The 21,380-nt window shown below is 41.2% G+C and overlaps 1 protein-coding gene and 1 long non-coding RNA gene across 3 annotated transcripts in view; one reads left to right on the forward strand and one right to left on the reverse strand.

Moving 5' to 3' along the window:
- Nucleotides 1-21,380, reverse strand: part of spag9b (sperm associated antigen 9b) — a 229,290-nt gene that overhangs the window by 131,444 nt on the left and 76,466 nt on the right. For both annotated transcript variants that reach the window (XM_052032824.1, XM_052032825.1), the window contains exon 3: nucleotides 15,481-15,551. In XM_052032824.1, the coding sequence (XP_051888784.1) occupies nucleotides 15,481-15,551 (71 nt within the window). The remainder of the gene's footprint in view (nucleotides 1-15,480; nucleotides 15,552-21,380) is intronic.
- Nucleotides 138-3,141, forward strand: LOC127579849 (uncharacterized). The gene is made up of 2 exons (XR_007957738.1): nucleotides 138-284; nucleotides 2,499-3,141. It is a non-coding gene; the product is annotated as an uncharacterized LOC127579849 (long non-coding RNA).

The raw sequence follows: 21,380 nt of genomic DNA on the forward strand, positions 1-21,380 counted from the left end.
AACTATACAGAGCTGAGAAGCAATTTGAACAAACAAGGCCCTCTGCAGCCGACACCGCATAATGCCAACACAGGCACAAGAGTCAACAGACAACAGCTGAATAATCAGGGATGGCAGCACAGGGAGCAGCACAGTGGCACAGTTAATAGAACTGTTGCCTCACATCTCCAGTGATTCGGATTCGATCCTGACCGCTGGTGTTCTCTGGATGGAGTTTGCACATTTTTCCTGTGATTGCATCGGTTTCTCCCAGGTGCTCCAGTTTCCTTGTGTACGAGTAAATGGTAGGTAAATTGGCCCTAGTTGTAGGTGAGTGGTAGAATCTGGTGGGTTTGATGAGAGTGGGAGGATTGGGGGAGAAATAAAGTTGGATTAGTGTAAATGAGTGCTCGATGATTCGGGCACACTCTGTGGACTGAAGAGCCTGTTTCTGTGCTGTACGATTCTACACCACAGATAAAGATAGGTAATCAAGGAGAAAAGTTTTCTGTTTCCATAATTACCTGAAATGTTACCATGCAATCAGAACTTTTATGGCTTGGGATAGTATCATTTGGTCCATCAAGTTCATGCTGGTTTTTAGCAGAGTAATCCCATCAGTCGACATACTCTACTCTTCCCCAAACATCTTTCAAATTATTTTCTCTCAAGTGTCCCTGCTGAAAGCCTTGATTCATTGTGTTCCACCATTGCTGAAAGTGAGTTTCAGTTATCATGGTTTTCACCACATTAATAGGCCAGATTTGACTGAAATGGGGGATATTAGGATTGGTTTCGCAACCTTCAGCATAAATATATTCTGCTGGAAGAGCAATCTGATATGGCAGTAATTGGGGCATCTGGGAACTTGCAGAACAGCAGGACCATGGTATCTTCTCAACAAACAAGATACGATTGGGAAAGAAAGGAAAAGGTATGAATTGGCATCAAATCAGATTCAGGGGTTGGATTAAAAAAGTCAAAGAATTTAGGAAAAACGTAAAATATTTGAAAGGTTAAAAATCTGAGGAATTCACAACATGCAGGAGTAAAATGGAACGCTTGATTCTATTTCTGAACCTGAGAGGTTAATTGAGCTTGTTTTAATAATTATTACATTCTCAAAATGGTATAAACATTGATTTAACTTTGTGAAAGTAAGGAATTAATATGCTGGGCCAGTAAAGTGCTGAGACAAATTGGGAAGCCAAGGACAAGCTGCGGTTTGTGTAACTATGCTGTTAGTGTAACCCATGCTGTTAAGAAAATCAATGAACTTCTGAGCATATGCAACTTATGATTCTCACAATTTCCTCAATTTACTGTCCTATTTGCATATTAATAATTTTTAGCACATTGTAGCATACGGAGACTACATCATTAATGTTTCCATCCAGAAAGACTGTAAAGAGAAGGAATGGAATTAATTTATTACATGAGATGCAAATATTAGAGCATCCTCTAGTGACAGAACAAATGACTGCAGGCTATATTTTTTTATTCATTCAAGGGATATGGGTTTCGCAAGCTGAGCCAGCGTCTGTTTGCCCATCCTTACTTGAGAAGGTGATGGTGAGCTTCTTAAACCGCTGCAGTCCTTGAGGTTTGGGCATTTTCAAGCCTGACTATACATCCCACACCCCCTCTTTGCATGGAATAAGATATTCTGAACTATTCTGACTGTATAATCTGTGTAGTCCCCTCATTTCAGATAGATATTGCAATGGAGAATATTCTTTAAAAAACGCCAATAGCAACTACACTGCCAACAACTGGAATATAATTTTTAAATGCAGGGAGGTTTTGCTATGGACCCAATTTATTTTTTTGACCCCATATCAGTTCTGTCTTTCATTTTTATCACACTCCTGTTAATGATACTGTTTGAGGTCTGAGTAAGCAATGAAAGAAAATGGAGGAAAAGGCTGGTAATGGGAAGTTTCACAATTGAATTGAAATGTACAAATCATGAAATTCTTATTAGTTGGCAACTAAATGGGTGCAGACAACTGCAGCTTCTTGATTCGGTAAAGCACTTGCATACCTAATTAAATCTTCTAATACATTCTTTTCAAAAATAATTCAAAGGAAATTATGTCTCAAAAAGGAAAGATGGAAAGAACAGTTATGTATTTTATCTAAAGCCTGATCTGGATGGCAAGATAAAAACAAATGAATTAAAACACATGGAACAGCAAAACAAAAATATACTCATTTAGACAACTGCGATGTCATTAAAATCTATGGCAACCTAATAATGGCGTCTCTATTTGTACTGAATTGCCATAGAAAATAAAACATACATATATGTGGACCCCTTACCGTTCCAAGATGTTCTAAGGTGCATCAAAGTAGTACTATTGAGCAATATTTGCTACAAAACTACAAAAGAAGCTAAGCGGGCAGATCTGTAAGTTTGATCAAGCTGGAAATTTAAAGGGATTCTTAATAAGGTAAAATATCGTTATTAGTCACATGTACATCGAAACACACAGTGAAATGCATTTTTTTTTGCATAGAGTGTTCTGGGGGCAGCCCACAAGTGTCATCATGCTTCCAGTGCCAACATAGCACGCCCACAACTTCCTAATCCGTATGTCTTTGGAATGTGGGAGGAAACTGGAGCACCCGGAGGAAACCCGAGCACCCGGAGGAAACCCACGTAGAGACGCGGAGAACGTACAAACTCTTTACAGACAGGGGCCGGAATTGAACCCGGGTCGCTGGTGGTGTAATAGTGTTACACTAACCGCTACACTACTGTGCCTGCCCACTGTAGCATAGCGGTTAGAAGAGATGTAGAGGAGGAGTGTTCAAAGGAGGGAATTCAACAGTTTAGGACCAATTAAGTTTAAAGATGAGCAACAATATTACAGTAAAGATTTTGATGGCCGAAGGGACTGACAGGGAGAGGATGATGACTGGCCATGAAGGGGTTTGAAAGTGAGAATGAGAATTCTTTTAAAAATTGCTGAACTGGATGTCAATGTAGACAATAAGCTGAGAAATGGCTGGCGACCATGAATTGAGAGAGTTTGGATTCACTGAATCAGAGGTTCCACTAACCTTAAAAAAAAATTTGCTTTAAAACTGTACAATCTCAAAAATTAACCTTTTCAACAATGAATTTGCTTTTAAGAATTATTAAACTTTATGAATTATTTTTCGAATGCATTGGTCATGCCTTCGACTTGGGAAATGTAGTTAAATGAATGACAGAGATGAGCCATTATTTGATCCCTCAGAAAACGACTGGAAAGCTCTGTAGCCTGCTTGCCATCAGACCCATTCCTTGCTTCAATAAGGTGATGCCTCAAAAGCAGCTTTTCTTCATACAAGTCATTTGTTCCTGCAGGATATTCTTCTCATAGGCCTCAAAAATCAAAAAGTAATACCAAGACCCTGCACAGAAAGTATCTTGAAAAAGTGAGTCGTTTGGTGCTGGCCTGAGAGGACGGTAACTGTCTGCCACATCAGCAGCAACCGCTCCAACTCCTTGGGCTGGAGGCCCAACACCTGGCCGGCAGTCAGCTCCTCTTCTAGTGCCAGAGATCCGATCCCAACCCACTGACAGCCCATTCCTGTGACCAGCAGCCTGACAACCCAGCATCATCAGCCTAAGGTACACTATAACAGGATTGGATGGTCATGAAAAGGGGATCCCACTTTACAGAATATCTGGATTTCATGTACTAACTGGAGTTATTTTCATGTTCTAACATTTTCTGCCACAAGCTTTGTGAACAATGATGCACAATAACAATTAAAGGAAGGAAGGAAGCGATTTCATGAACATCCCCACATTGAACAATGGCAGGGCCCAGCATTCGGGTTCCAAAGACTAAAACATTTTCAACCATTTCAATCAAGAAATGCTAAGTGAACAATCCATCTTCCCGAAGTCCCCACGATCAGAGCAACCCATCCTTAGACAAATTCATTCACAACATAGGTTATAGTTTAACACTAGAGAGTACTGTACATAGCAAAGATTTTGAAACCATAAGAAGAAAATAGGGCCAATAGGCCTCAAGCCTGCCCCACATTCAGTATAATCATGGCTGATCCATGCTGGCCTCAACTCCTCTTCTGTGCTAATTCCCCATAACCCTCAATTCCTTGATCTTTCAAATATTTATCTTCCCCTCAAGTATTTCTTATGATCTGGCCTCCACCACTCTTTGGGGACAGAAAATTGCATAGATTCACTACCCATTAGATCTAGCCATGCTCTTGCCAAGCTGTTCCAGTAGAATAACTACTGGAACAGTTTGGCTAGATAAGTGGATAAATTGGTGGATAAATCTCCAGGGCCTGCAATGGGATCTATCCCAGGTTATTGAGAAAGGCAAGAGAGGAGATAGCCGGGACTTTGACAAAGATCTTTGTATCCTAACTAACTAGAAAGCCATAGAGATAATCCAGGATATGAAAGGCTGATGAGCCTCGCATCAGTGGTAGGGAAGCTACTGGAGAGCATTCTTAGGGATAGGATTTACTCACATGGGCTTATTAGGGATAATCAGCATGGCTTTGTGCAGGCAAATCATATCTTACAAACGACTGAGATTTTTGAGGTGGTGATAAAGATAATTGATGAGGGAAGGGTAGAGGATGTTGTCTACATGGATTTTAGCAAGGCATTTAACTAGGTCCCTCGTATTAGGCTATTCCAGAAGATTAAGATGCATGGGATCCATGGTGATTTGATAGATTGGATTCAAAATTGGCTTGGCCATAGAAGACAAAGGGTAGTGGTGGAGGGGTGTTATTCAAACTGGAGATGTGACCAGTGGTGTTCTGCAGGGATCAGTGCCGAGACCTCTGTTGTTTGTGATATAATGTAGACTTGGACGAAAATGTAGATGGGCTGATTAGTAAGTTTGTGGATGACACAAAAGTTGGTGGAGTTGTGGATACTGAAGGTTGTCAACAGATAGAGCAGGATACAGATCAGCAGCAGAAATGGGTGGAGAAATAGCAGATGGAATTTAATCCAGACAAGTGTGAGGTGTCACACCTTGGAAGGTCAAATGGAAAGGGAAAGTATACTGTGAATGGCAGGACCCTTAGGGGCACTGATGAACAGAGGGATCTTGGGGTGCAAGTCCATAGCTCCCTGAAAGCAGCAACACAAGTGGATGGGGTGGTAAAGAAGGCATATGGCATGGTTGCCTTTATCGGTCTGGGCATCAAGAGTAAAAGTTGGCAAGGCATGCTGCAAATGTATAAAACATTGGTCAGGCTGCATTTGGAGCATTGTGTGCTGTTCTGGTTGCCCCATTATAGGAAATATGTGGAGGTTTGGAGTGGGTGCAAAGTGCCTCACCAAATTGCTGCCTGGATTAGAGAGTATTAGCCATAAGCAGAGGTTGGGCAAATTTGGATTGTTTTCTCTGGAGCAAGAGGCTGAGGGAAGACCTGATAGACGTTTATAAAATTATAAAAAGGTATATATATAGGGCAAGTAGAGGAAATAACTGAAGTGAGAGGGGGAAGTTTAAAGGAGATGTGCAGGGTAAGTTTTTTTATTTACACAGAAAGTGGTAGGAGCCTGGGACTTGCTGCTAGGGATAGTGGTGGAAGCAGACACAATAGTGGTGTTTAAGAGGCATTAGACAGGCACATGAACATGCAGGGAAAGGATGGATATGGACTGTGTGCAGGCAGAGGGGGGCTTTAGTTTAATTTGGCATCATGGTTGGCAGAGACATCATGGGCCAAATGGCCTTTTCATCACCCACTGTGTAAAAAAAACCTGCCCTCAGATCCTCTTTAAATCCCCATCTTCTCACCTTAAACCTGTCCTCTTGTTTTTGATAGCCTTGCCATTGGAAAAAATGAAGGAAACGCTTTGTAAGCAACACTCAATATCAGTTGCAATGCAATTGAAATCTTATAGTAAAGACATGGAGAGTTAAAAATAACATCATTGCCAAGGCATCTGGATTATATTTCCTCCTACTGCAATAGTAGCAGCACCAAATTCCTGCACTGAAACAGAGCTGGCAAACAAAGAAACAGAAATTCAAAGTCTGCTTGAATATCAGAAAAATGCATAAAAGTATTTGCATCAGTAAGTGCAATATATAGCTTTAAGGATTTTGTATAGCATCTTCATTGTTTGTCACATTTCAGGGGTTCCAAACTGCAGGTGAAGGAGGTGGAGGGGAATGTGCTGTCTCTTTTATTTATGATCTGCAATTGATTTGTATAACTTGTTTCCATGCCAGATACAACTTCAGCTACAAAATTCAGTCAGTCAATTCAAACTTCTCACAAACTTAACATTAAAAATGGAAAGCACTTGCATTTATACAATCAAAAGCAAAGAGCTGCAGGTGGTGGAAATTTTAAATGAAAACTCAGCGTCTCACGGGAAAAGAAAGAGAGCCAACGGTTTACGTCAATGACCTTTCATCAGAACCAGCCAGTTATGATACAAACTGGAATCAACATTTTCAGGTAGCCAAAGTTAATTCCTAAGGCTATGTGTCCAGTCAGAAGGCAAGATGATGTTCCTCAAAGGGTTACACTCCAACAGTACAAGATGCCAAACACAGGGGACCGATTTGGATAGGGTCAGAGAATTAAAGTGAAAGGCAATTGAAGTAGACGAAATAGTCACCAAATCTGTGATTATAAGCACTAAATCCAATTTACTTTTACCTTTTCCAATTTAGTACACTACATTCAGTCCTTACAATCACAAAACAATTAGTACACATCATGAAAACTAGCCTCCCCTCCATGGACTCTGTCTACACTTCTCACTGCCTCGGTAAAGCAGTCAACATAATCAAAGACCCCACCCACCCCGAACATTCTCCCTTCTCCCCCCTCCCAGCGGGTAGAGGATACAAATGCCTGAAAGCACATACCACCAGGTTCAAGGACAGCTTCTTACCCCATTGCGATGAGCCTACTGAACGGACCTCTTGTATGTTAAGATGGACTCTTGACCTCACAATATACCTCATCATGGCCTTGCACCTTACTGTCTGCCTGCACTGCACTATCTTTAACTGTAACAGTATATTCTGCATTCTGTTATTGTTTTTCCCTTGTACTACCTTGATGCACTGAAGTGATGAAATGATCTGTATAGATGGCATGCAAAACTAACTTTTTCCACTGTACCTTGGTACATGTGACAATAATAAACCAATGTACAATGCAGTTTCTTCTGCATTGAAGTAATCAAATATAGATTTTTTTCTCTTGATCCCCCTTCCATGCTGCCTTTCACCTTTCCACCCCTTCCCTCTTCTCTGCAACCCCTCGGAATCAAACAAGTTTCACATATATTGCAGTTGTGATGAGAGTTCACTGACGTTGCCTGACATGCTGTCCAAGTATGCCCAGCACTTGTGCAATCTTTCACAACCTCTGGACATGACCAAAAAACTCTGATGCTTCTTGCAGTCACTGTTGTAATGTAGGAGATTTGGCAGATGACCTGCTTAGAGCAGGATCCTACAAAGAGCAATGGGATACTTGGAAAAATCTTCAACTTTGGCTGAAGGAGGAGTTCCGTCAAATCATACGTTCAAGGTTCAAGTTACTTTATTGTCATTCGCCCATATGCTATAAAAACACAGAGGAACGAAATGTCGTTTCCCCCAGACTCACACAACAAAGGGCATACATAAAACAGAAGACATACAATAAACACAGACAAAAAAAATTGTGCAAGTACAAATAGTGCAAAAAACGGTATATGCAGAATACAAATTTAGTGCATAGTGCAAAACCGAGTTGGCCGAAGAAAATACAGAACTCATTGTGTTGTACTGATTGTAGGAGCCTGACAGCCTGGGGGAAAAGAAACTGTTGTAAAGTCTTGTAGTTCTGGCCTGGATGCTCTGGTACTGCTTACCAGACGGCAATGGGACAAATAGGTCGTGGCTAATACAATTGGACAGAACTCCTCTGAACATCTTCAAACATAAGATCTTTACCATCCACCTGTGAGCAGGCAGGGTTTAATATTTCATGCAAAAAACAGTGCCCCCAACATTCTGTACACCATTCATTCCGTCTTCGGAATGTCAGCCTGTAGCTGCTGCTCAACTCTGAAAATTTGAAAAATTAAAAATCCATACATTTCCTGCACGACGTCCCTCTTCATGTATTCTCTGTGATAGAAAATTAATCAGCTTTTGAACACATTAACTTGTTGAAAACATTCTCTTTGGTAACATTAATTTAAGTTCCTCACCTTCATGATACTTGGTTTCCCATTTTTCCCCAAAAGCTTTTTTGTGTCACCCTCCACCATCAAGACAAATACAAAGTATTGTTTTATGTCTCAGCCCTTTTCCTGCTCTATTACATTCCTTCATTTGTCTGTAAATTACCCAAATTTATTGATTTCTCCCCCCCATAAAATACCTGTCAAAATCATTACAATTTATTTTGCCTTTTATTGCAACTCTACTCTTCTACTTCTTTCCCTTTGACATTATTTTGGTTATTCTTAGTGAAAATCATTGGGCTTACTATAGCAATACAACAATTCAGATCTTCCACGAAGATCCGCTCCAACCTGCTAGTAAATAAGCCTATAACTGGACTATCCCCAGCATAGGCTTAAATGCAGTCTTCTGTTCAGCATCCACCAGCCCTAGGATACCTGCACTGCACCAGTGGACTCTTCATTGAGTTCACCAGCACAATGCCAAATCCTGCAGCTCTTTCATTTCTCAGAAAAGGCAAGCAGTCTTCTTGTGAACGGAAGAAAACAGCTGCTGGGAGAAAAGTATTTATTCCATTTGATTAAATCTGAAAATACCAGCAGACCAAACAGCAGCTGTGGAGAGAGGAAAATCTGAGTTAGTATTACAGTTTGATGACCTTTCTTCAGAACCAAACAGTTCTGATATAAACCAGAAAGCTGGTAACCTGAAATTCTTCAATTCAGTATTGAGTTCCGAGGGCTGGAATGTGCCCAGTTGGAAGACAAGGTGTTGCTCCTTGAGTTTACGTTAGGATTAATTAGAATTACAAGAGGCCAAGGACATAGATCAGAATGGAAGTGGGATGCAAAATGAACGTGAGAGCAAGATCAGAATCACCCGAGCTGACTGAATGGAGCTGTTCAATGAAGTAGTCACCTAATCTCCAATTAACTTCTCCAGAGTAGAGGAGACAATATCATGAGCACTGAATGCTATACACAAGATTGGAAGTAGCACAAGAATTGTTCATTTATTTGGATTGGGTCCCTGCATGGTGGAAGGTTGGAGAAAGGGGGACTTGTTGCAGCTCCTGCACTTGTATGGGAAAGGGTTGTGTGAAAGAGTTGGCTTTGGTGAAGAGGGAAGAGAGAAGTAAGGAGTCGCAGTGATCCTTTGGAAATTAATTGGGGAGTGGAGCTGGAAGATGTCTCTGGTGTTGGCATTACTTTGTAGGTGATGGAAATGTCAAGGATGGTTCATTGAATATGGACACTGTTGGGGTGGAATGCAAAGATAAGGGGGTTGTCCCTACTATGGGTGAGAAGAATAGGGTTGAGAGCAGAAATACAGGAGATGAAACAAACATAGCTGAGAAGCCTGGCTAATATGATGCATGGGAAGCCACATTTAAAGTAAAAGGAAGATGCCATGGAACCACTGGTGTGGAAAAGGTCATCAGAACAAATGCAATGAAAGTGGAGTAACTGTGAGAATGGAATGAGGTCCTTGGGGGAAGGAGAGTGGAGAATAGTGTAATCAATACAACTGAGGGAGTGTGTGGGCTTGTAATGAAAAATGGTCACTAACCTATAATCTCTGAAGGATTTAGATCTGGACAACATGAAAATAGGAGATGGATGGAAACTGGCAAAGGTGCTAACACCGAAGAGCAGGGTGCCACACAAATGTAGTCATCAATGTATTGGGGGAATAAAGTGATGGAGGGTATGGTTCAAATCTAAGCCATGGCAACCCACATGGCTCCGAGCAATGCCTATCTGGAGGGGTTTTGTGCAAGTTTTTGCTTCAGTGCTACTTAGACCCGCTCTGGCTCATTTACATTAACAGTACCTTCGCAGCCTGGTTCCATCCACCTACTACCCACACATTTCACCCACTGGATCCCTTCCCCCATCTGGTTCCATCTGCCCTACACCTCTCCCCTAATAGTTCCCATTATCACCTTCCTTACTTATCAGATTCCAACACTGGCAGCCTTTGTGTTCCTGCTTATCACCCCCCAGCACCTGTCTCCATCTTTACCCTCCCACCTGGCTCCATCACCCTTTCTTGCCTCTTGTCTGCTTCCATCTAACTGTCTCCTAACTCCATCCCTCCCCCCTCCTGGCTTCATCCACCCGTCATCCTTCATCCTTCCTCAGTCTACCTGTTACTGACTGGCATCCCCTTCGCACCCCTCCCCCTCTTCTCGATACGTTGGCCATCTTCCCTCTCCAGTCTCAGTCCTGATGCAGGGTCTTGACCTAAAAAGTCAACCATTGCTTTCCACCCACAGATGTTGTCTGACCCGCTGAGTTCCTCCAACAGTTTGTTGTTTGTAACAGCATTATTTATTGAACTGTGTGAACTGGAGGAGAAAATGAACCCATGTGATTAAAAAACCCACGGGCCATCAACATGAGACTATGCTTAAAATCTGTTTTTTTGAGCAAGAGGGTTAAGGACATGGAAGATTAAAGGAAATAAAAACATAATTTTTTTTTCAAATTAATGGAATTTTTGCTGAAATGTAAAATTCTTTGTTACCTTTTTTTAAAATTTATAAGTATTGGGAATACATTCACATTTCAATTACTTGAAATCATACAGTCAAAATTGGATAGGAATTTTTCCAGTATATCTGGCACTGAACTGCTGCAGCTCTTGATTTCTGTCACTAGATGGTATGAGTATAGCAATTAACGTTGAGGACGGCACAAAATGTAACATCGTCACACTTGAGAAATTACAAGGTTACTTTTCCAAATCAGAAATAACACTTGGAAGAACATTCAACATTAAACATTATAGAAAGCAGTCTTAAAATAAACTATACAGACATTCAAACATTCAAAGAAATGATGCTAGTTATCATTTTACAACAATATTGTGCAGTAAAGACAATTTTCTGTTTGCATATTCTCTTTCACATCAAGCTATCCCAAAACATTTCACAGTTAACAAAGTACAAAACTAACTACACTTCATAAGTAATGTAGGAGGGGTGACAGCCTATTTACACACAACTAGATCATGTGTCACTGACCAGAAAATGTCCTTCAGTGATGTCGACAGAAATTAATATCAGATTGATCCCACAACTTATTGACTCAAGTGAGAGCCAAGGTGTAAATACATGCTGGACAGGCAAAATGTCTGAATTTACGTTTAGAATTAAAACATACGTGTTTACCTTGTAACCTTTTAAGCTAACTAAAATATATTTCAATGAAACCATTTGGTTAATTATACCTCCCATCCCCTGGCCCCCCAGTTCCAGCTGTATAAAAAGGAACTGAAAATGGTTCTCCAGTTCCTACTTTTTAACTACTCAGGATGAAGTGCCTGCTCATGATTTCCCTGTTAAGCTGCTGATGTAACTATTTCACCAGAACTTTCCCTTCCACTAACTTTACTGGGGCAGCCTACCATCTACTTCTGAATCAGAATGTTACAGTTATATTGTGGCTTTCAAGTCCTGTGTTTAATAACCCAATGCACTTTACAACCTAAAGAAGACTTTGAAATATAGATGTTGTAATGAAGAAGCTCTCAAATTAAGCACAGCAAGTTCCCACAGGCAACATGACCATGGCAACCAAGTTTGTTTTTCCATAATTATTAGCTGGGTCATTGGTGTTGTAGGATCCAAGTCACTGAAATCTAACCAACAGGTGCAGTGGGCAGTTAAAAGGCGAATGGCATGTTGGCCTTTATTGCAAGAAGGTTTGAGTACTAGAGGACTACAATTACATCAGACAACACCCGGAGTATTGTGTACAAATGTGATTGCTCCATCCAAAAAAAAATATACACTGTCCAACTGGTTTCTGTAACATACGAGCAAAGCTAGGCCTCTAATTACTGGAGTTTAGAAGGAAAGGTAACTGCATTGAAACATACAAAATGCTTAGAGGGCTCAACAGGGTAGATGTGAGGACATTGTTTCCTCTGGCTGAGGAGTTACAGTCCCAAAATAGAAGGTCGGCAAATGAGATCAGATATCTTTATTAGTCACATGTACATCAAAACACAAAGTGAAATTCATCTTTTTGTGTAGAGTGTTCTGCGGGCAGCCCGCAAATGTCGCCACACTTCCGGCGCCAACATAGCATGCCCAAAACTTCCTAACCCGTACGTCTTTGGAATGTGGGAGGAAACCAGAGCACCCGGTGGAAAACCACACACACACACACACACAGGGAGAACATACAGGATGTCCAAGATGCAAGAGTTGCATAGCTATCTCCCTATCTCCAAAAGTTGTAGCAAGTAGCAAATTAGGACTAAGAGGAGAAATTTCCAATTGGAATTCCCAAACCCAAAAGGCTGTGGAGTTTCAGTTATTGATGCAAACCAGCAATGGACAAATTTCTGGATATTAAACAAATCAAGGAATATGGGCATAGGGCAGAAAAACTGATAAGATGGAAGATCAGCCATGATTTTTGTTGAATGGCAGTGCAGGCTTGAGGGATCAAATGGGCTATTCCTGCTCCTTCTTCCAATATTCATGTGAGGCCTTTGTTTAATACATCATCTCACAGACTGCACCTGATAGTGTAGCACACCTTCTGTGGAGTCAACTTTAATGTGAATAAGTGGGAGGGCAAGGGGAGCATTTCAGACAGTATGCACCATTTCTCAGTTTTCAAAACTAAAACAGTGTAGATTTCTGGTAGATTAGTGTGTTATTCTCTGATATCTGCTCTGCACTGCAATACTCTCTCCCTTTTGCTGCTCACTCTCACCTGCAATATTTACATAGTTAGTCCAATATTCCTTTTTAAATTCATTTTTCAGGATCTTGCCTTTGCTGGCAAGGACAACATTACTGCCTATCCCGACTTGCCTGTAAACTGCGTGAAATAAGGTTAGGCTAGGCTGGATAAGGATGTCAGATTTCCTCCCTTGAGAAACTAATCAGTAGTTTTGTGGTCTGATTAATAATACTAGCTACATTTTCCTGGATGTTTGTTTGTTTTTCTTTACAGCTGCCCACACTGGGATCTGGATTGTTAGGCTCATTTATAAAAGGTGGCCCAGCCTGATCAAGTGCCTGAAGGTTGAGTAACTGGCTCAATTAAATTACAAGTTGTAATAAAAATGAGAACGTGCTTCTTCAGTGATTTGAGATGCCATTCAAAAGCAAAACCTTGCAGATGCTGGAAATCTGAAATAAGTATACAGAATGCTGGAAACCACTCAGCAGGTCAAGCAGCATAATTAATGTTCCAGGTCAAAGACCCTTAATCAGACGTGGGAAATGTTACAGGTAAAACAAGTTTTAACATGAAGAAAGTGAGAAGGTTAGCAGAAAGGCTGTCATTTAATCTCTCCTGTCTTCCACACTATCATAAGTGCAATGTGAAAGAGGGTTGCAAACAAATTATCAAATAACAAAATACAATTCTGGAGATGTAAACAGAACATAGAATATAGTACAGCACAGGAACAGGCCCTTTGGCCCACTATTTTGTGCTGAACTAATTAAAATAGTAGTTAAATGCCAAACTAAACTAATCCCTTCTACCTACACAACGTCCATGTCCCTCCATTCTCGGCACATTCATGTGCCTATCTCAGAGCCCCTTGAACAACTCTATCATATCTGCCTCTACCACCACCCCAGGCAGTGCATTCCAGGCACCCACCACTCTGTGTAAAAAAGGTAGAAGCAGAAGTTATCAACAGCCAAAAGAAAGCTTAATAATGATATAAATGTGAAATACAAAAGATGAAACTGCTGATTAACTGAAATTATTTAACTCAACTTCAAGTCCAAAATGCTAAAATGTGCCTCATCAGACAATGAGATAGTTTTCTTCAGGCTTACACTGAGCTTCTTTGGAACAGTTCGGGAAACCAAAGAGTGGTCAGAATGTAGTAGGCAAGACATCTACTTAATTCTTTAACTCAAATTAGAATACATAATTCAAAGTCAATTTCACTCATACAAACAACTATAGGCCTACATTTGAAACCTAATTGGTTTTACTTTTACCTTCTCTAAATTGCCTCTAAATTATTTCCAAATCTAAAGCAAAGAAAAACTGCCGGTGCTGGAAATCTGACATTTAAACAGAAGAGGACTGGAAATACTAAACTGATCAGGCAGCATCTGTGAAGAGAGATAGAGTGTTAACATTTCAACCAATTAAAGGTCATACTTAAGCACATTACACCACCCGACAGCCTGATGCATTGATGTCTTTTTGGTGCCCTTGCTGGACAGAGTACAGACAACACACTAGAACTAAACCCAAACAACTTTAAATTTCACATTAAATGCATTTGTGATTGCATTCTGGTGCAAACTTCAGAAAAGTAACAGCATAAACAACAACTTGAACTTGAGAGAGCCTTTAAAAACTCTCACTTCGTGCCACACCTCCATGAAATTTTCCGCCCACCTCCTTTTAAATGCCCAGTTTTGTTGTTAACATGGAACCATTCTTTCAGAGTTGGGTAACAGTTTCTGTGGGCTTTCTCATACCTTCTGACAACATAGGAGGTGTCCATTCAGCCCATCAAGTTTATGCAGATTTTCAGAGCAATCACATCAATCCCATCCACCCACTTATTTCTCTGTAACCAATTCTCCCTCACGTTCCCATTAACTCCACTCTGATTTTCCTTCCACTAATCTATACGAGCGGTAATTTAAAGCAGCCAACTAGCCTACCAACAGCACTGCTTTGAGATATGGGAGGACATCGACACACACAAAGGAAGGAAGGAAATCCATGTAGTTAGAGGGAGAACATGTAACTCCACACATAGTACTGAGATCAAGATTGAACCCAGGTCAGTGTAGCTAAGGCAGCAACATGCACCAATGACATTTCAGTGACATACTGAGGAAGTGCTGCACTGTTAGAAGTTTCTCCTTTTGGGAGATGCATTAACCACAGTCCTCCTCTCAAGATTCCTATTTTGAAGAGCTCAGATATTCTTATATGAATGTCATCTTAGATGCCTTTCTGATCCAGTGCAAAACAGACTTATCCACTAAGTTGACTGGAGGTTCATGATCCCACAGCACTACGTAACATACTCGTGATGACTAGGCCAGGATTGAGCTCACAATCATATTCCAAAATCAACTTGTGATTCAGCTTTGCCAAGAGCTATGTGGCATCAAATTGGCCGATGCACACATCAAGAGTAACCGGATGAGCAACACAATTCCCAGTGTGTGAAATGTCTCAAGATATCCAACAGACAAGTACATAATGCAAATTTTCTCTTCCCATCAAAAATATCTGAATTAAATTGCACGTAATATAAACAAGACTGCAAAATTTCATACACCCCTTACCTCGGTATGTCTTTGATGAAGTGCATTGTATTCTTTCTTGAGCTCTGACTCTCTCTCCTCCAACCTGCCAACTGGGGGGAGAAAAAATACATTAGAATGCTAACAGAAACAGCCAGCAACAAATCCAGTTCTCATTCAACCTCAAAAATGAACAACCAACAGAAAACAGCATTAACTTGTAATTTTTTGCTAAGTGGCAGAACAAAAATAATGATGACAAGAATGTCATGCCACATTGAACATGTGAAAAGCCACCAAGTTTACCCCAGGGCCCAATGGGATATACCCCAGGTTACGAAGGGAGGCAAGAAAGGAAATTGCTGGGGCCTTGACCAGTATCTTTGTGTCCTCTTTGACCATGGGTGAGGTCCCGGATGACTGGCGAGTGGCTAATGTTGTTCCGCTATTTAAGGAAGGAACAAGGAAACATCCAGGGAACTATTGACCAGTGAGTCTCACGCCAGTTGCAGGGAAATTGCTGGAGAAAATTCTTAGAGATATGATATACAAGCATCTGGAATCCAATGGCTTGATTAGAGAAACCCAGCATGGCTTTGTGCGGGGCAAGTTGTGTCTAACTAACCTGCTTGTTTTTTTGACAGGGTGACGAGAGAGATTGATGAAGGTAGAGCTGTGAATGTCATCTATATGGACTTCAGTAAGGCATTTGACAAGGTCCCACATAATTGGTTAATCAAGAAAGTTCAGATGCATGGGGTCAGTGGAGAATTGGATGTGTGGATCCAGAACTGGCTTGTCTGTAGAAGACAAAGGGTGGTGGTTGAAGGGACATATTTGGGCTGGAGGCCTGTGAGTAGTGGTGCGCCGCAGAGATCTGTGCTGGGACCTCTGCTGTTTGTGATGTACAATGACCTGGATAAGTATGTTGATGGATGGGTTAGTATGTTTGCAGACAATATCAAGATTGGTGGAGTTGTGATTAGTGCAGAAGACTGGCAACGGATACAGCACGAATATAGATTAGCTACAGATGTGGGCAGAGAAATGGCAGATGGAGTTTAACCCAGATAAATGTAGGTGTTGCACCTTGGTAGGACTAATGTCAAGAGGCAGTACACTCTTAAGGGCAAGACCCTTATCAGTGTTGAAGAGCAGAGAGACCTTGGGGTGCAAGTCCATGACTCACTGAAAGTGTCTACACAGGTAGACAGGGTGGTTAAGGTTTATGGGATGCTTGCATTTATTAATTGGGGTATTGAGTATAGGAGTCAAGAAGTTATGATGCATCTCTATAGAACTCTAAATGCGGCCTAACCAGAGTATTGCGTACAATTCTGGTTACCTCACTATAGGAAGGATGTTGAGGATTTAGAGAGGGTCCAGAGGAGGTTTACCAGGATGCTGCCTGGATTAGAGGGCATGTGCTATCAGGAGAGGCTGGACAAACTTGGGTTCTTTTCTCTGGAGCGGTGGAGACTGAGGGGTGATCTGTTGGAAGTGTATAAAATTATGAGGGGCATAGATAGGGTGGACAAGCAATATCTTTTTCCCATTATTGAGTGATCCAATACCAGAGGGCATGCATTTAAGGTGAGAGCGGGTAGGTTCAGAACAGATGTGAGAGGTACGTTTTTTTTTTACTGAGAGAGTGGTGGATGCCTGGAATGCGTTGCCTGATAGGGTGGTGGAAGTAAATTCATTGGGGGCTTTTAAGAGGGGCTTGGATGGGCACATGAATGAGAGGAAAATAGAGGGATATGGGCATTCTGTAGGTAGGAGGGAATGGCTATGTCAGCACAACATTGAGAGCCGAAGGGCCTGTTCTGTGCTGTACTGTTCTATGTTCTATCCGTATCTCATCCTTGTGGACCATATGCAGCATAACCAGAGGGGTAAAGTGTACATCTTCACACCCACTATCTGTTCTGGATTAACAAATGGAAGCAACAAACTGACTTTTTTTTTTAACCACTTAAATGCTTTCGGGGAAAAAAAACTAGGAACTATAATTGGAGATGTACCTCATCCTCATGACATACTATGAATGTACAATGCACGTACTGGATTTTGAACTACATAAACCTGGCTTCGGCAATCGCACTATCATATTTGACATAATTTAATGAACAGGCTCTTTAGTGTCAACTAAGGTTAATTCTTGTTAATAATCTAAAGTTGCAAGTACAAATATAAATCACTTCTACTATGAAATTGAGAAAAGAGACTGATATGGGAGACAGCTGGAGATTTTCCTTCATCTTATCACCTGTACATTCTGGTTAGTCAGTGAAGATGCTATGGTGATGAATAAGCATGTTTCATGATAATTGTTGCAAGTTGCTCAATATTTACAATGTACACTACACCTAAGTTGGCGTACTTTAATGAGATTACCAATATATTCCTCCTGCAGCTATTTATATTTACAAATTTCAGAATATTGATAACAACAGGATTGCAAAGTGGGGTTACCAACACTCCTGCTTGTACAAGAGCCTTCTTTCAAATCCCAGGGAAGAAATTCTTCCTCTCGTCTTAAATGGCTGCCCCTTTATTTTGAGGCCATTTAAGACAGGGATGAGAAAAAGCCCTCTAGCTCTAGATTCTCTCACGAAGGGAGACAACCTCTCAGCACTTACCCTGTTTTGACCCCCAAGAACTTATGTTTCAATAAGATTGCTTCTTATTCTTCTGAGTAGAGGAACAAACCTGCTCAACCTTTCCTCGTAGGGCAATCCCTCCATACCTTGGATTATACTGGTGAACCTTCTCTTAATCACCTCCCCTACCTTCCTCAAATAAAGGACGCATAGTTGTTCATCGCACTCCTCATTCTGCAGTTACAACAAGATTTCCCTACATTTATACTCCAACCCCTCTGAAGCCCAACATTCCATTAGTTTTTTGTATTACCTGCTACACTTGTGCATGTTGTGCACAAGGACCCCAAATCCCTTTGTGCTGTGACTTTCTACAATTTCTCTCCACTTAGGTAATGCTTTTTTTGTTCTCCCTTCCAAAGTGAGCACTTCATCTTTTTCTCCACATTATATTCCATTTACCACCCTTTTGACCACTTACCTAATCTATCAATATCTCTGTAAACTTTTAGTATCCTTCTCACAATTTACCTCAACACCTATTTTGAGTCATCCACAAATCTGGCTGCCACCAATGGTTTTCTTTCTCATTGTTATAATAAATATTAATCAACAATTGTGGTCTCAGTACTGATCCCTGTGATATGACACTAGTGACAGGTTACCAATCTATAAATGAATGCTTTATCCCTACTTGCCGCTTCCTGTCTGCTGGTCCATCCTCTAACCATACCAATATAATAACCTGTAGCAACATGGGTTCTTATCTTGTGACTTAACCTATTGTCAGACATCTTGTCAAATGCTTCTTGGAAGTCCAAATACATTTGCGGTTCCCATCTATTCAGTCTGGTCAAGACTTCCTCAAAACTAATAAATTTGTCAGACACAATTTTACCTTTGTGAAGTCATGATGAGAGTGCATGCGTGCGTGCAAGTGTGTTTGTGCACATACTTTCCAGTTGTCTTGGACCTAGAGCATAGAATAGCACAGGAACAGGCCCTTCAGCCCATAATACTGGTGCCAATCATGATGCCAATTTAAACTAATCCCATCTGCCTGCACATGGTCCATATCCCTCCATCCCCTACCTGTCAATGTGCTTGTCTAAATGCCCCTTAAATGTTGTTGTGGTACCTGCTTCCACTGCCACCTCTGGCAGCGCAGTCCAGGCACCTACCACTCTGGACAAAAAACCTTGCCTTGCAAATCTCTAAATTTCCTCTCTCTCACCTTAAATCTATGCCCTTTAGTATTTGACCTTTCCATCCTGGGAAAAAGGCTCTATCTACCCTATCTCTGCCTCTCATAATTTACTTACATACTTCTATCAGGTTGCCCCTCAGCCTCCAACACTTCAGAGAAAACAATCCAATTTTGCCCACTCTCTCTTCATAGCTAATACTCTCTAATCGAGGCAACATCCTGGTGAACATCTTCTGCACCTTTTCCAGAGCCTCTACATCCTTCCTATCATGTGACAACCAGAACTGCACGCTATACTCCAAATGTGGCTGAACCAAAGTTTTATACAGCTGCAACATGACTGCCCAAATTTTATACTCAATGGAATTGGAATTGGAATTGGTTTATTATTGCCACTTGTACCAAGGTACAGTAAAAAGCTTGTCTTGCATACCATTCATACAGATCAATTCATCACACAGTGCATTGAGGTAGTACAAGGTAAAATACAGAATGCAAAAGAATGCAGAATAAAGTGGCACAGCTACAGAGAAAGTGCAGTGCAGGTAGACAATAAAGTGCAAGGTCATAACGAGGTAGATTGTGAGGTCAAGAGTCCATCTTTTCATACTAGGGAACCATTCAATAGTCTAATAACAGCAGGATAGAAACTGTCCTTGAGCCCGGTGGTATGTGCTTTCAGGCTTTTGTATCTTCTGCCCGACGGGAGAGGGGAGAGGACAGAATGCCTGGAGTGGGTGGGGTCTTTGATTGTGCGGGCTGCTTTACCGAGGCAGCGAGAAGTGTAGACAGAGTCCATGGAAGGGAGGCTGGTTTGTGTGATATGCTGAGCTGTGTCCACAACTCTCTGCAGTTTCATGTGGTCCCGGAGCAGAGCAGTTGCCATACCAAGCTGTGATGCATCTAGATAGGATGCTTTCTATGCATTGATATAAATTGGTGAGTGTCAGAGGACATGCCAAATTTCTTTAGCCTCCTGAGGAAGCAGAGGTGCTGGTGAGCTTTCTTGGCTGTGGGATGACTGATGAAGGCAAATATACCACATGCTTTCTTTACCACCCTATCCACTTGTGTTGCCACTATCAGGGAGCTATGGACTTGTTCTGTACATCAATGCCCCGCAGGGTTCTGCCATTTACTGTGTACTTTCCTCTTGCATTTGACCTCCCAAAATGCAACACCTCACACTTGTCTGGATTAAACTCCATCTGTCATTTCTCCGCCCATATTTCCAACTTGATCTATATCCTTTGACAACCTTCCTCACCACCCACAGCTCTGGCAATTTTTGTGTCATCTGCAAATTTACTCATTAGCCCATCCACATTTTCATCTAAATCATTTATAGATTTATCATGCACCTAGTTTGTCATTGGACCAAGAGCTTGCTGGTGTTCAGTGGCCATCCTGCATTAAATGAACTCAGGCATCTCAGAACTGGAGTGGAAGCAAATCCTCCTGAATTGTCTGGGGTTACCTAGGATACTGATACTTTGGAAGTGCTGCATTGAGAGGTGAGGTTCTTCAGGTGAGACTTTAAATCATGACACCATGGCACTAATTTGAACAGCATTATGTCCAGGCCAAACAATACCCTTCAACCAACACTGAAAGAACATACATGTTGTTGATGTTTTCTGGAAATGAAGGGCTGCCACATTTAGGTAATACACAAGTTCAAGTTACCAAGAGAACATTGGAAGAAAGCATGCTGTAGTAAAATTTCGATAACCTGCCAGCCTCATATATTGGTAGAGTGTGAAGGCTGCGGAAGGGTCAAGAAAATTGGGGATGACATAAAGCTGGGAGTTTTCGGATAACAATGCCAAGGGGCAGCACATGGATGAGAAATAGTAGGTGACCAATGATAGCTCCTTAAGAACAGCAGAGGTAATGATGCATCTGCAGGGAAAGAAGCCCATCGTAGGTGATTCTCTGACCACAAATGAATAAAGAAAATTGGAAATGGTAGGTATGATCTAATTTAGTTGGAAAATCATGGAATGTGAGATCAACCATGTCAACAGCTGCCAGTTACACCGGACTGGCAGAATTTTCAGGACCATTGGATATTACTTGCATCAATACCTAACATGTACTTGTAATTTAATTTTTTTTTATTTTGTGTATGG

Source organism: Pristis pectinata, chromosome 18, assembly GCF_009764475.1.
Source record: "Pristis pectinata isolate sPriPec2 chromosome 18, sPriPec2.1.pri, whole genome shotgun sequence".
Taxonomy (NCBI): Eukaryota; Metazoa; Chordata; class Chondrichthyes; order Rhinopristiformes; family Pristidae; genus Pristis; species Pristis pectinata.